Source organism: Lutra lutra, chromosome 13 (assembly GCF_902655055.1).
Source record: "Lutra lutra chromosome 13, mLutLut1.2, whole genome shotgun sequence".
Lineage (NCBI taxonomy): Eukaryota > Metazoa > Chordata > Mammalia > Carnivora > Mustelidae > Lutra > Lutra lutra.
This window is the reverse complement of record NC_062290.1, coordinates 91,231,153-91,247,104: the sequence shown is the minus strand read 5'-3', so window position 1 is coordinate 91,247,104 and position 15,952 is coordinate 91,231,153. Positions and strand designations below refer to the sequence as shown.

The following is a 15,952-nucleotide window of genomic DNA, read 5'->3' as shown; positions in this document are numbered from 1 at the left end:
AAGAAAAAGATTAGTTGGCAGCATTTCTAAACTCTGCTTTTTAGTCTCAGCTTTTTCTCAGAACCCTATTTGCTTCTTGTCCACCCACTTAAATTGTGGGTGTCCCGATCGATGTTACTGGTAGCGTTTCCCACGGAGACACTGAGAGCACTGTGGTAAGCATTCCCCCTGCCCGTCGTCTGTCTGCTCACACCCGTGCACGGACACCAGGCAGGGGAGCCCTAGTTGTCTGCATTGTCTGAAATAGCAGGGACGTGACATGGTCACTCAGAACACACTGACATGGTCAAGGAGGATCCTTGGCCATTGATGAGAAGGGATCTCTCCAGCAGAACAGAGTTCCCGAATGTGCTCGCCATGGCGATCAGTGCCGGCGTCAGGAGTCTTGGGCCACCGGCACAGCCCTCCCCGCACAGTTGGAGGAGCGCACTCCCGGCATTGCTCTGGTATAGAACCCCAGGACCTCCTTTCTTTGGTGGTTATTGTGTGGTCGCAGTTTCTGCAGACTGCGGGTTTCCCTGCCCACAAGCAGCTGCGGTGGCCGCCGCAGAGAGATGCCTGCTGGGAAGGTGGGACCCCTCCCAGGTCTTTCCCCTCGATGTGACAAAGCAAGGGGGTGGGAGGAAGGCTGCCTCACAGCCCACCTGCGCTTCCGCTGCCTTTTCGTCCCTGGAAGAGAATGTCGGGAGCTAAGAGAATGAAAGCACACCTGTCACATTGTCCTCGGCCGTGCACGCGGGACTCCCTGGGTCAGAGACAAGCTCATGAGGTCCTGTCGCAGATCCCACCACGTGATACGAAATGTGGCCTGCCTTTTGTCTGCAGCCGGGACTGTCAGCAAGCCCTCTCCCTCTTCCTCATTAGACCCCTTCCCCGGGCGCAGGGGAGCGGCGGAGGGCTGGGGACAGCTTGCTGTGGGGCCGCGGCTGCCGACAGGCTCTGTCATTTACTTCGGAGCCTGGGAGACTCTGTGCACTTGGTCCTAGGGTGAAGAGGCTTTTTATAGCCAGCGTGTCCAGCAGAGCAGACTCTGAGAATGGGACTTAGAAATAGGGGGGCTGTCTGAAAGGACAGAAGCACAAAGAGGCAGGAAGGGTTTCAGGCGTGTTCGTATTTTTCTGACATTTAAACTCTGCGGGGGCAGTCACCGTTTTGATCTTTAACCTCTTCATTTCACAGTACTGTGCATTTTCATCCAGGAACTTGGGGAGAGGGAGAGCAAGTCTGCAGCTCCTTACTGCGTTAAGTCCTGGCGGGGAGGCTGAGGAAAGAGGGCGTCCGTGTGCGTAGTTGCAGACGGGCAGGTGGAGACGGGACAGGCAGTACCAGGGGACCAGCGCGTCCCCTGCACAAGCGTGCTCGCCCGTGCACGTCCGGCTCGGAGCCCAGAGTCGTCGTTCCAGAGGCTTCGTGGTGGGGAGAGCAGCCCTCTCGGGGCTGGGCCATCAGAACTTCACTGTGGACGGGTGGGTCGTCTGGTGGCGGAGAGCACTCCATCTGCTTCCTCGTGCCCTCCCTCACTGGTTCATTCTCAGAGACAAAGACCAACCTTGGCCTCACACAGACTTTGTCGAGGCGGGGGGCATTGACCCGAGTAGCCACCTGGGCCTTTTCCACGCAAGAGACAGAGTCATCTGCAGGAGAGTCATTGCTCTGAAGTCGGGGATCCGTTGGTTACTCCCCACAGGTTGAGTGCCCGCCCGGGTAGTACATGATAGACCCACTTGTCACTAGTCCCAGGCCCCAGGAAAGGGAGCCGTCCCAACCAAGGTTGGCTCCCGGAGGACGGGACCAGCTCTCCGGGAGGAGGCCGTGTGGCGGGTGTCACCGGAGCGTGTGTGCCTGCCACAGCGTTGCACGTCGCTGAAGAGACGCAGCAGTGACTTCCAGTCTCCGTCTCTGACGTCCAAGCTGCGTCCCTCCGCCCCGTGTACACGCCTTGCCTCAGGCCCCCTGAACTGCCACGTAGACCTGGCAGCGCCGACGGCTGTGGCCAGAGCTCGAAGTCCCAGCGCCACATCTCTGTCCTTGCCCTCGCTCAGCATCCTCCTTCTGGGAGGCCGTCAGCAGGGGCCCCCACGCCTACAAAGATTCTGCAGCCTCCAAAAAAGGGGTTCTTTCAAGTTGTAGAAGGGGCCTCTACTTTTTCCCGATACCGTCACTCTAAAAGTGCTCTTTTCTCTTTAAATGCTGGTTAACTTTTCTCAAGGAGGAGAATGTAATGTTTTTAGATCAGATATGGCGGCAGTCGGTGCCACGTTTCCATGATTCCCGTGGCCGCCTCACTAGTGTGTCTTGGCGCTCCCAGACAGAGGAAACCGAGGGCACCCCTCAGCAGTGTGAGGGTCGGTGGGCCGACAGCAGGCGGGGATGATGCGGGAGGGGGCCTGTGGGAGCCCAGTGTCATCAAGCTGTTGATGCATTTCAAGGAGGGAGAGGAGGCAGACAATCCCAGGGACATCCCCAGTGGCGGCCTTTCCTAAGCTGGCAGCCAGGCTGTACTGACCAGGTTTGGAAGGCAGAAGGAGAGCGAGAATGCTTGTTGGGGAGTGTCAACCCCGGGGGCCGTGGGTACCAAGAACGGCTGGCGGGGATCACCGCACCCCTACTGCTGGATGCCTTCTGTCACCACTGTCTGTCTTCAAGGGCAAGTTTGAATATTCACACGCTTCCAAGCCCAGAATAGATTGGATCGCTGATTTTCCCCTTGACGATACCCCACTACCTTCCTCGGCAAGGCTCCCTCACCACCGCTGATCGTGGTAATGACCGAGACAGCCTTGCTCAGGTCCGCACACATACCCAGTTCCACAGTTAGGGTGGAACAGGAAAGCCCGGGCCCACCTGCTGGTTCGTGGCGCTCTGCCGTAGGAGGAGTCAGTCTCGACTCTGGAGCTCATGTCTTCCTGAGGGCTCGCACGAGCGAGCCTCGGGATACCCCAGGTCAGAATCCAGCAACAGCCTCAGGGAAGCCTGGCCACCCAACATTGTCCAGTCCCCGTTCCCACTGACAGCCTGTTTGCCCCGTCCAGGAGTGCCCGGGCACAAGGCCGCAGGCAGGGCTCCCTCCGTGCTCTGCACACCGGGTTCTTTCCCCTGCGGTTGCCTTGGCTTTGGTAGAGAAGTAGGTGGGATTGTCTGGATTTTCTTGGGAGCCCAGATGTCTCTGGATGTGTTTCTCTAACTGCGAGGCTGTTCCTACAGAAAATAACATCACACCAAGTGGGTACAGAACAGTTCAGGTATCTTTGGGGCTTGGACTTTGCTGGCAGCCAGCAACAGAATCTGGCATTTTACCATCTGGAAAGCGTTGAACTTTTTTTCATTCCTCTAAATGAAGAGCTTTAATTCCTTAATCCTGGGAAATGTCAAGGACCTCGTGTGTGCAGCTCCTCTCAGCCCCGCACAAGGGCTTCGGCAGAATGAGGCTGGTCAGGACTCTGGAGAATTCCCTCATGGCCACCCTGGGCTTTCCCTGTTCATCCAGGCCCTCCTCCCCACCGCGCCCCATGACCTCAGCTTTTCCCACTCCCAAATCCCCTTTCGATCTGCTCCCCTAACACCGCTGGCCAAAAATGAAAGCGTAGAACCCCGCCTTAGCGCTCGCTTACTCGTGCCACCCAGTGAGTGGCGTCAGCGTGGAGCCACATTTTTTAGCACTGTCCTCCCCGTGGACGCCCTGAGCCAGGCCCAAGGAGGCCACACAAGCCCAGCACGGCCTCATCCTCACAGAGAGCACAGCCGGGGTGAGGCCGGGCTCCTGGGCCCAGTCAGGCCAGCACAGGGCTGGGCCGCCCACAGGTGCTGCTGGGGAACAGGCACAGGGACAGAAGGAATTCAGGGGAGGAGCATCCCCGAGCTTGAGCACAGAGCAGTCGGGAAAGCAGGTTTGGGAAGAGGAATCCTTGGGGCAGCTGGCAGGGTGGGAGCGTGTCATGGGCTTGTGGGTGACAAAGCCGGGACCCGGTCATCCAGGCCCTCACGCGCCTTTCTGTGGTGTTTCCAAGTTCCCTGCAGATGCTGGGGGCTGTCATTGCTCGGCCTCCGGAGGCCGCACTCTTCTCAGGGGATCTCCTTCAGGGTGTCCGTGCATCTTGGCTGCAGCTCTAAAGAGATTGGAGTGAAACCCTCAAACCAGAAAAAAGACACCTTTACGGAGGCCCTGGCATGCGCCACAGGCTGTGTTCGGTACTTTATAGACAAGGTCTCACCCTCCTCACACAGAGCTTGATCTTGAAACGGTGGCCACTTTCCCAGCGCAGTGAAGCAGCAGGGCCCGTGCCCACCTGTTCCCTCCCGGACAGCCCGGCTTCTGCTCTCACCCCAGCCGCGTCGCCAGGCTCTGGGGGATAGTTAGAAGCCCTGCAAAGCCCATGCCGGTGGCCCCTTCATCGGGGAGAGAGGGAAGTACTGATCTTGTCTAAGTAATCCCCAGTGCCCCCAGACTGTGACGCTTCCTCCGCGGGCCTCCCGGCCTGGCAAACCCGCGGCATACAAATCCAGGGCGCAGATTGGAGACTAGGGCCGCATGATAAAAATGAAAACGCCTGCCTCCACTCTACTGCACTTTTACCCCACTTTTAGAGGCATGTCCCTGCCCCCATCCCCATCACCCCCAGCCCCCTGCCCCCCAGCACTGTCAGGACTGACTTCATAGCATTCCCATTTTGAAATCATGATGGCTTCTCTTGTCACGGAATGAGTACTTCTGGGGCTGGTTTTACAGATTCTTCATAAAGCCAGTGCTCCTCCTTGGAGCTGTGTTGCTGGCAGGGATCACGGTCTCTTGAAACGTTTAGCACACAAGGTTCACATCTTTGACTGCTGAAAATTCTCATTCCATGATGTTTCCAGTGGCCCTCTCCTTAAGGGTGGGTCTGTCCTTGGCGGAACCCTGAGTAGAGACCCGAAGCTCTTGGGCTGATCTCCTTGTGGAGCATTCGAGCCCATCCAGTGAGTGAAAGTTCATTTTTATTCTTTGATTTGTCGCGTGGGTACAACCAAGTGGCCTGTGTTTGGTTGGTGCCTCTTTGAAGCCCATCTGGGAGGCTTCTAGCACCAAGAGCTGCTCCGCGCTGCCGGTCTCCCTGGTTCTGAGCTGGGTTCTCCCAGCTCTCGGTAACTAGAGGCTGAGGTGGTAGGTCACACACATCAGGCAGTGGGTGGGTTCCTGGAGTGGGGCAGATGGGCTCGTCCTTTTTGTTAGAACAAAGGGCTTTAATGTCACCGCTGGTTGGCCTGAGGGTGGAACTCCGCCGGGATGTGCCCTCAGGCCGTGCAGCCAGGCCCTGCAGCGGTGTCCACTGAAAACCTAGACCCAGGGCTGCCAGTGATCCAGCCTCGAGCTCCTCTACCAGGGCCAGCGGGAGAGTGAAGCGGCCAAGGTCACCCAGATAATTAGCGATGAATCCAGGACTGAACCCTGTCTCCTGACAGCTGCACATCACCTTTCCCAGCACGCTGCCTTTGGTTATGTTAATGTAGGCCCAGAGAACGTTCTCTTCGGAGGAAGTAGACACAGGTATTGGCTGGAGGGAAGCCGGAATCTGGGCCTCTACCAGGCTTCTCTTTTAAATAAGCAACTCCTAAACACTTGGGCATTTTACTTTCCCTATTCATCTTGTGGGACACACTTTTAATAGAAGCCTCAGCATTGCTGGCTTAGTGGGGGTGGCCTCGGGCCCCATGGGCCGTGTGCTGGCAAACACTTGGCTCTGTGCCATCGGCCCGTCGCAATAGGAAGCGCGGTGTCACTGCCAGAGCCCAGAGCCGGCTCAGCGCCACTGGCCGCAGCCCTCGCCCTGCTGGTGGGAAGCAGGCAGTGGCCTGCAGTGGCCCATTCATCTGCAGTCCCTAGTCCTACTGACGTCACAGTCACCTTGGGGAGCTTTGTAACCACACACATCCTGGCCCCCAGCCTGGACTCCCTTTTAGAAGCTGAGGGGTGGTGCCGCCCCCCCCCGCACGGCCTCACCTCTGTGCTCCTCGCCTCGGCTGCTCTTCGAGCCCTCCGCCCCGGCCTGGAAGGCCACACACAGGCAGGGTGATGCCTACACCCTTGGGGAGCCCAGGAACCCCTGAGGACAGGTCCCGGGCCACCAAATAATGCAGTGCAGCCGCTCCCTGACTCACAAAGGCTCAACTTAGGATCTTCCGCCCTTACAGGGTGCGAAAGCAACACACATTCATTAGAAACAGTACTTCCAAGTTGGAGTCTGGGTCTCAAGCTAGCGATGAGCGAGGGATATGATCCTGTCTCGTGAAGCTGGCGGCAGCCGCCCTCGGCCAGCCCCGCCTTCATGAGGGCCACCGACCCCCCACTGCCCGCTGACGGCGTCTCTGTGTGGCGCTCTCAGTACGTTACATCAGACACCCTGCGTTTCATTATAAAATCGGCTTTGTGTGAGACGAGTGCCCGGCTGTAGGCGAGCGAGAGCGCTCGGAGCACGTGTGAGCGAGGCCCGGGTGACGTGTATCGGCTGCATCTCCAGCTTAACGCCATCGTGAGTCGAGAAAGATCTGCAGCACGGACTGTCTTTTTAGAAGAGGAAACTGCTGAGGAGTGATAGCATGTTGAGAGTTTTTGCCCTCTCTGTGTCTCGCCGACTCTGTTTGTCACCTCTCCGTCCTGTGTTCTTCCCCGACAGGTTAAGCACAGTCTTTGCGGTCGCCATGACCTTCAGCAGAAAGTAGCCCTGCCGGCCCCAGCCCTGTGCTCTCGGCCCCGCAGCTGGCCAGAGGCCACCAGTGGGAAGATGAATTTGGACTTGATGTGCCAAATGTAACAGAGGAACCCCTCTGGGTAGCAGAGGGTTTCACAACGTTCTTTGGATTTCCCTTCATTAACGTGTGCTCGCCGACCGGATGCTGCCAGCTCTCAAAAGTTTGCCCCGTCCCCCCTCATTCTGCGTGGCAGGGAGACTCAACCCAGAGACCGGGGGGGCCCAGTGGGATAGGCGCCGGGGCTGTGACAGGGGGCGAGAGGCAGAGGGAGAGCCTTGTGGGTGGCAAGAGCTGGGCACCGAGTCCTGCCTCCCCGAGACCCGAGGGCCCTTCCCTTGTAGGGAGGGGGTGGCCTGGGTGTGCCGCCTCTCCGCACCCCTGCGGCCTCTGTCGGGGCGCAGGCGCCTGCTGTGCGGCTCTGGAGCTGCTCGAGCGGCCGGACACTTGACCTCCCGGGACCCCTTCCTCTCTCGGAACGGGCGGGCTCATCACAGCGCCCTCCCGCCGTGGCCGTGAGGATGGGGCCAGAGAACGCCCGGAAGACCCACGGCAGGGCGGGTGCTGCTGTTCTAGTGCCTTCCCTGCCCCGGCCACTGAACCCTGTCCGAGGCCCTGCGGCTAGAACGTAGCAGACCGCGCTCAGCCCGCGCAGACTCCTGCCACGCCGGGTGGTGCGGACCACCTCGAGCGCGGCTGCGCCCCCGCGGCAGGCAGCTCCGCTTTGCCTTCGGCTGACGTGACCCGTGATGTCCCGCGCACCGTCCCGCTCTCGGGCTGAAGACGGCAGAAGCTCCTCGCGCACGCTATGGTGCAGGAGCTTCAGGAGCCTGTTGTGACCGGCATCTCCGGCAGCAGCGCGTTGACCGGCAGCTGTTCCAAGGGCTCTTGAAAGGTTCCTCTCCCCCCGGGAGCTTAGTTCCCCGCCCGTCTGGGCGCCTGAAGACCTTCGCTGCCAGGCTGAGCTGCGGAGAGAATTTCGGGAAGCCCTGGTTGGCAGAGGAGGAAGAGGAGGCTGACGGGGAGACTGATAAGGCCCCTCAGATCCGTGATGGCCGCGGGGGAGTCACCCTCCTCAGGAACCCACCGGCAGTGAGCCGGCCGGGGGAGGGCGCCCCACACCGAGCCCCGGCGTCCGCCGTGGTCCTCGCCCGGAAGTGGAAAGGGACAGCTCTCGGCGGCAGAGCCCCTGTGTGGCCGTCTGCTCACTGCTTTTCGGCTTTATTATTTTTAAATAAGTTCTGCCCCCAGAGCGGGGGGCTCAAACTCACAGTCCCGGGATCAAGAGTTGCACCCTCTACCGACTGCGCCCACGGGGCGCCCCGCCCACTGCTTCCTGAGTGGCCCGGTCCCTCTGTGCCTGGACTTCTCCTGCCCTCGCTGCTGACCTGGCATCTGGTCCCTTCTGCTTTTCTCTAGGGGGGTCCCCTGTCTTGCTGGTCTGTTGTTATTTTGCTCCTCCTTCCCTTGCCACTGCTCAGCTTGAGGTCTGCTTTGATCTGTTCTCAGGGCTTTCCTAACCGCACTCACTGGAGGGATGAATGGCCTCCCCTTCGGGAAGCATTAGTGCCCTTCCTCTGCCTCCCCCACCGGGCAGGGTGGCTTTGATCTCCCAGTGGAATCCCGGGAGCTGTACCTTACTTTGGGGCCATTATGGTGGGGCCCAAGCTTTGGCTGGGCTGGCACAGAGTAGATTTAAATTAAATTGGTTAATAGCAAGATGTTTTTGTTGCCTCCCAGCCTGGTATTTTTTTTTTTCTTCAAAATCTTGGATGCTGAGCAAAACACAAAACAAAACAACAACAAAAAAAACTTCGTTATTGAAAAATTTAAAACAAGAAAACAGTGAAGGTAGAATGCTTGACAGAAAGGAGGACCATCGCAGGTGAGTTTTCCCCACACTCTGCAGCCGTGGATGAGCCTGGTGCTTTGGAGTTTGGCCACAAGAAACCCAAAACTAGTAGTGGAGGAGTTTGTGAGGAAGAGAGAGAAAATACAACAAATCTGTCAGTTCTGTCTCCTTCTAGTAAGATGTCTGTCATTTGTGATGGGAAAGTGGGGAAATTAAATGATCATATCAGCACAAGAAAAAACTGCCACCGTTTGGCAATATAAAGGAGTAGTCTGTACTGGACCTTGTGAAAAAGTGGCTAAATTGGGCCGGATTCCCAGCCTACTAATAGAGAAACTAATGAGGCACCCTCTCCAGGAGCCAGAGGCCAAAGAGCACTAAGCTGGATCTGGAGCAGGACCCAGAGGATTTTCTGGTCCATTCGGTTGGTTGTTCTGCTCTCAAGTGCCCAGCTGTCCAGCAGCCACGTTTGCACATCTCCTGACCTGGGCTTCTCATCGGGCCTCTGGTGCACTGAGGACTTCACTGGGCTGGGACTCGAGGCAGACGATGCCCGGGCCCCTGGGGCCTGTGCCTTTTCCAGAACCTGCATTGCCGGCCGGGTTGGGAGGGGTGGTCCAGGCTTGGGGCCCCCACTGCCCCTCCCCAGCTGTGTGAGCAGCCGCCTGCCCAACTTCTGGAAGTCTCCATCTCCTCCTCTTCAAAATGAGAAGCAGAGTACACCCACCTCAGTTAACTTCCAGTGTGCTGCCGAATTTTATATGTTGGGCATATACAATGTTTCCTGTTACAAATTCTACAAAGAAGAGCAAAGAAAACGTGCAGCCAAACAAAGCAGGCCAACCTGGGCCGTGGCCTCTGGACAGCCAGTGTGACTGGGGAATTTGGCCCCAGGACAGTTGCTGGTCTGCTGAAGTGGACAGATCTAGCCCCGTCCCAGGGGACTCCTGGGACTAGTGATGAGCTCTCCACATCTGCGGAAAGGAGCGCACCCCTAACTAGGGGACAGCATGCCGCCGGCGAGCAGCTAGCCTGGCTTCGAAGCTATGACAGCACCGACATGGGGGGCAGGGCTTGTTAGAAGCATTGTAAAGTAAATAGCAGGGGCTGGAGAAAGAATTCTCCAGAAACTCTCTTTCGTAAATGTTCCACAAAATGGCATGTGCACGGGTGGTTGGTTTTATTTAGCGATGGGTCTGGGTGGGCAGGAAGCAGCCTCCGAGCTCAGGGGCCATGGGGCCCAGTTTGCTTTGCTGTGTTTTTATGGCCATAATTTCACCCCACGATCACCACCCACCATCTTGCCAAGTTATCATTACTACTGTTTAAAAAAAAAAAAAAGCATTGCTCATTTTAGAAAGCTGTCTGTCAGAAATGCTTAAAATAAAAACAGTCTGCACTTGGAAGGATAAGTACCTCTTATCTGAAAGTCACTTGGGTAACAATTTCTCAGCAGTGTTGGATATGTGACCTGTAGCTTATGTTTCCAAGAAAGTCAGCACAGGTGTTCCTGGTAGGTGGCCTTTGGTGAGTGGGCGTTTTTAAGTTTATTTCTTGATCCAACAAATATGTATTTATTGAGCAGCTGCTGGGTGCTGGGCGGTGTTCTAGGCCTTGGGGATGTAGCATGTACGAGATGGGCATGATCCTGACCCCACAGAGTTATTCATCTTGTGGCTTCTCCCCCCACCAGACAGTCCACGGAAGTCCAGCAGGGAAAGAGTGCTTGTCCGGAGACTAGAGGGGCAGAAGGGAGGGGAGACAGGCAGGGCTGCAGCCTGGCTGGGTGGGAGGTGCTTCCCACGCACGGCCATTTACTTAGGGGAAGTGAGGCTCAGGTTCTATAAGCTAGGGAGCCTCTGTCCTCTGTCTGGAGCGTGGCCTCTCTGACCTTGAGCGTGGACACAGCTAGACTGACTACTAGATCGTTTGCAGACTCACCATGTGGAGCCTGGAGCAGCCTCTCTGGGTTCCTTCCACTTGACGGCTTTGTCCCCTGCCGCTTAGGTCCATTGGCACATCACATGGTGTCCGAGGACATGTAGAAACTGGGGAAGTCTACACCAGGTAGACCCATGTTACTCCTGCTCAGAGTTGAACATTTTACATGGGGTTTTACTGTTTGTTTCATTTTGTTTTTTAACCACAACATTTATAATGACAAGAATCCTACTGAAGACAGTCAGCTAAACCAGGACTTTGAACAACTGTCAAATCAGGTATATTATTTATTAATTTGCTGATTCGTGGCAGGCATTAGCAATTTCTGGTGTCACATTTCAGAACTACAAGGGATCTTAGATTACTCCTTTGTTTTCCAGAAGGGACACTGAGACCCAGAGAGATTAAGTAGTTGGGGGCTTAAGCCCACAGTGCCTTGTCTGGTCACTGGTTGCCTCTAGAAGGCCTAAAGCAGTCTTGCCCTCAGCCCTGCTGATAAATCCTCCACTTGGAGTGTGGAGACAGTGGGTGTGGCTCACCAGGATGCTGAAAATGGGCCACAGCTTAGGGAGAGAAAACCACATTTTGAGTGGCAAGGCACCTCGGAATGGTAGTAGGAACTGTGAGACCCAAGGGAAAGATCATGAGAAATTGCCAGATTCTGAGTGATGGAATCCAAAATCTCTCTGACAACAAACTGTGAGACAGAATGAGAATTATAGGAAGCAGAAAGACCAGTTCCCCGCCGGGGACGTTGTTCCAATGTGAAGATGAAGTCGAATGTGGACAGGTGGAAAAGCTTCTTTGCATCCGTGCAGTCTCATCCTGCAGTGACTTAGCTAAAAATCTCTGGGGCCTGCTGGCCTTTCCCCCCTCCGCTGGCTGTGGGCCATGGCCCTCCTCTCAGGTGCACATCCCCGCCTCCCCCCTGCTGCGGTTTCCAGTTGTTGCTGGAACTCGCTCCTCCTACCTCCAGACCTGAATGCTTGGTGTCCTCTGCCTGCAACACTCCTGCTCCCCAGCTTTGTTCACTGATTTTCGTACTTGAGATTTTGTTTTAGATGCCCTTTCCTTCAGATCTCTTTATCACAGAAAGGGAACGCGTTAGTTTTCTTTTCTCCGTGCTGCTTTGGAGTGGCCTCTAACCCCTGTCATTGTCCCTGGTTCCAGGTGACAGACCACGCCACCACCGCCCTGCTGCACTACCAGCTGCCCCAGATGCCGGACGTCGTGGTCAGGTCCTTCATGGTAAGTGGCCTCAGGAGGCACTTCTCCTTCAAAAGCCTCGGCTCCCCCCAAGTCAGAGCGGGCGGCTCAGAAGGTAGCTGTTCCTCCTCTGGGCCGTGGGGCCTCGCCATGGGAGACGGGCCTGGAGAACTGAGGCTTTCTTTACACTGGGAAGGGATTTATGAGAATCCGTTTCCCACTTAATTAACTGGTGTACTCTGTCAGGCTGAACAAATGGTGGTTTCAGAAGTGATCTCCCAACACAGCTACCCACATTGATTCAGTCAGTAGATACTTATCGAGCGCCTCATCTATGCCAGGCCCTGTGCTTGGCGCTGAGCAGGTGCCAATGACTAAGGCAACTCCTGCAGTGCCCCCCAAGACATGTACATTCTCAGGGTGGAGCTCAGGATGGGGAGTGACCCCAAAACAGCCCGACAGCCATTGTACTGGTGCGTTGGAATCGGCTCCTTGTGAAATGTCGAGAATTTTGCAACCTGGTTATTCGATCACTAGTAGCTTGAAATTGAACCAGAACATTGGCACCGCCGACGTCAGCGAGCGCTGTGGGTCAGAGCCCGCCGCCGCCCCAGGGGCTGGCTCATCTGCACGCCTCTGCCCAGGTCTGCCATGGGACCCCCCGGTCAGCCTGAGCTCGGTGCTTCCAGCCAGAATGGCCGCTGTGTGTGTCCACATCGTGCAGACATGGCTTTGTGCTCTCCCCTTGGTGGGCTCCCTCTCTCGCTGCGGCTGAAGCTCCCTTCTCAGTGCATGCTGGGAAGGCTGCCAGTTAGAGACCTACTGGAAGACCTACCTGTTAGCAAGTCCAAATCAGTGTTGACAGCCAGGTGGAGTAGTGCTCAGCCCCGTCATCACGTCAGTTTGCCTCAGCAAGTGAGCTTCTTAGCGAACCCGCAGTTCATTTCTTGGAAGACAAAAGCCCGACTTATTGATCAGCCTCAGGGCGCTGCGGGGTGAGCGAGCAGCCCCGGGGGCACGGCAGAGCCGCGTGAGGGGCTCTCTCGTGCATTGGGAGGATGGTCCTCCAACAGCCTCCGCGAGCTCTTCCTTTTTGGACAGATCGAGGGTCTTGCTTTTTAACCTAACATGTTGTCATGCCCAGTTTCCCTTTGGTAACTGACTCTGGGATTTGGGGAGGCTCTGGCTTTGGTCGCCACTGGAGGATCAACAGTCCAGCTGAACGGTCATCGACCGCCGCGCACTTACAGCCAGAACCTCGGCCACCTGGCCGTTGGAAGGGGGATGGCAGCGATGGGCCACAGTCGGCCACCACCAAGGCAGCTGTGATGGAGACAGAGGATTTGTATCAATAAACTCGACCTCCCTCTTGAAAGAACAATTTTCTCTTATCGACATAATTCAGGAGGACATTAAAGGATGAGATTCATGTGCCCCTGTCACAGTGAGAACTTGCTTAACTTGCTTGCCTGTTGTTGTGGGGTTTGGGTTGGGTTTTTTTTTTTTTGTAGCAAATCTCCTTGAGTTTGAGAATTGAGTTACGGGAGTCTCATCCTTATGTATGACGCCCGGGAGAACCCTGCACTCTGAACCACTCGAGTGTGTATTCACCTCTTATTATGTTATTCGGTGGCACCGGGGTGTCCCCGCCCTCCTCCAGGTGCGTCGGGCCTCATTGTGACAGTGAGCGATGACCTCTGAAATCAGATTAGAAGAAGGCATGTTGACCTCAGTAGAGAGTTCAAACACTGTCATCGACGCGGAGTCTCCCTCCACAGCGTCCGTGCCCGCTCCTCGGCCAGGAGCGAGGCGAGGACCAGTGCGCATCTTCAGGGGTCACGGGACACAGGACTGAAACGTGGTTGTGTGCGGCCCCGAGCCCCAGGCTGTGCGCCAGTGCACGGCCGCTCCTCCGGGGAGCCCTTCCTGCCCCTGGGAGCAGGAATTCCTATTTTAAAAATACCCTCAGCTGCAGGGGTGGGGGGTGCCTGGGGCAGCGCCACAACTGAGAATCAGCGGCCTTGTGACCTTGTGGACTCTGCGTGCAACGCTCTCTGAAATCACGGGCCGTCTTTTGGGTCACAGCCAACTTGAGTTCTCTGGCCTCGAGGTCATTGGGCTTGACAGGAAGGATGACATTGGAAGCACCCGGATCCCATTTCTTTTCTCTCCTCACTTCTCTTTTTAGACCTGGTTAAGAAGTTACATAAAGCTGTTCCAGGCCCCGTGCCAGCGCTGCGGGAAGTTTCTACAAGATGGCCTTCCCCCGACGTGGAGGGATTTCCGAACCCTCGAAGCCTTCCACGACACCTGCCGACAGTGACCCAGCCCCAGCCCCAGCCCCAGCCCGGTGGGCCTGTCGGCCCCACCCAGCACCTTCCCAGACGAGCCCTCAGTCAGAGGATGGCTCAGACCTGTCCTCACGGCCCACACCCAGGTCTACGCTCTGCCCCGACCGTCAAGCAGTCCTGCGTTAAGGCGGAGCTGCTTCCCCGGCAGATTCCATCTCGTGTGTTTGGGACTAATTATACACTGTCACTGGTTTATGGAAGGCAGAGAGGACCTTTTTAGAACTCAGAATAAGACGGTTATGCAGCCTGTTCTTTGTCGCATGTTAGCAGCGTTGGCGAATTGATTCTCCTGGGTCTGTGTTCTAGGTCATTTTCATGAGCCGTTATCGCGTAAATGAGCCCGTGTTCATGCATATTGTCACGCTGGGTGTTTGGCTTTGTTTGGTAACTTATTTTTTTTTTTTTTAATAAGCAGTAAACCTTTCGTATCCCAGACAAGGCTTTGTCTCCTATTTCTTAAAGCACTTTCTGCACTCAGTTGAGTGAACATGTGAGCGGATCTGGGCCTTTTGAAAAAAAAAAAAACAAAAACACTTAGTAACGTCTGTGTTTAAAACATTGTTCTTTCCGAGGACACATTTCCTTGCTTCTTGCTTTTAGGAGAGAGGATAGTGTTGGCAAATACTCCATTTCAGAGACGTTTTTGCAGTTTGCAAAATGGATTGTTCTTTTTGAGGAAGAAAGCACACACACGTTTCTTTCTGCTAAAGCAGTAACACACATACGTACCAAAGAGGAAGGAATCTGCCCATGTTACCAGCTAGAACACATGTAAGCAGGCATGAGAAGGACGCCTGGCTTGTTTGTCCCATGTTTTATCCTAAATATTACTGTGAACAGATGCCGGCCCAGTTCATGCAGAGCCTTGACACCAATACGGAAAGCCGTAATCTGTTTATATGAAGAGACGTTGACCTGGAGAGGGTCTTGAAGGAAGGGGGAGTTTTCTAGAGCTTTCCCAACCCAACCATCTCCTTGCTATGAAGATGCCAGCAAGTCACTGCCTTCTCGAGATGTCCAGAGAATGGGTGGTTCTTCCCTGTGTGCTGGTACCGCTCGCGCCCTCCCCACCTACCTTCACCAGGCTCAAAGGAGCTGAGGACAAAGGGGATTTGGTGAGGAGGAAAGGATAGGACCCTGCCTCTCGGGGTGTGGTCCAGCAGCAGCATCCTGGGGCTGAGTAAAAGCACGGAGCCTCAGGCCCCTCCCCAGACCAATGGAAGAAGATGCCGTGGGGTGAGGTCCAGCAGTCTGATTGTCAACAAGCCCCTGGGGGAATCTGCTGGGGACCACAGTCTGAGAACCCCGTCCAGGAGATGGGCATGCTTCCAGTGCCCGGTCTGGGGAGGTGTGATGAGAGGCAGCCAGAACGCTTCCGTACAGCCAGTGATTACAGACTAAATACCATTCCAGCTGTTACCGCTCGTGAGAGGCACCACGACCTCACGAAACATTAAGAAAGGCAACATGCTGCCAGTTCAGCCACGACCCAGGCCTTCATGAGAATCCCGTGTGACACGGGAGTCGCTCACACCAGCCTTTCGTTGCTCTGAAACGTCTTTCATCTGTTCCAAGGGGGCTGGCAGCTTCTCCTGCCTGGGCTCTCCTTGTCGAGCAGGGGACAGACTAGAGCTTTGCCGGCTTGCGGGTCTCTTCCCTTCTTATTCTCATAAGACGCTTGTTTGTTGCTTTGTGAGAACATCCCGAATTGAGGACGTGGGGTCTGTGACAACCTCTTGTCCCATTGCTGCCCATCCTTTCTAAGGCGTTGAAATGGCTTATAGACTGGCCCCCCCACCCCGCCGCGGGTCTCCAGTGTGTGTTGTCATGTGCAGTGAGGACAGTATCACCAGCTGTGACCAGGTTGGAGCACGTGGAAATG

General features: G+C 55.9%; 1 protein-coding gene across 2 annotated transcripts in view; it reads left to right on the top strand.

Annotated features, from left to right (window-relative positions):
* Positions 1-14,502, top strand: part of MED27 (mediator complex subunit 27) — a 194,228-nt gene extending 179,726 nt beyond the window's left edge. Inside the window, exons 7-8 of one of the 2 annotated variants that reach the window (XM_047701271.1) lie at positions 11,684-11,761; positions 13,908-14,502. In XM_047701271.1, coding sequence (XP_047557227.1) covers positions 11,684-11,761; positions 13,908-14,042 — 213 coding nt within the window. In that variant the 3' untranslated portion in view covers positions 14,043-14,502. Of the gene's footprint in view, positions 1-11,683; positions 11,762-12,471; positions 13,153-13,907 lie in introns of those variants that run through there. The other variant, XM_047701272.1, reaches the window with a different exon arrangement.
* Positions 14,503-15,952: the final 1,450 nt, after the last annotated feature.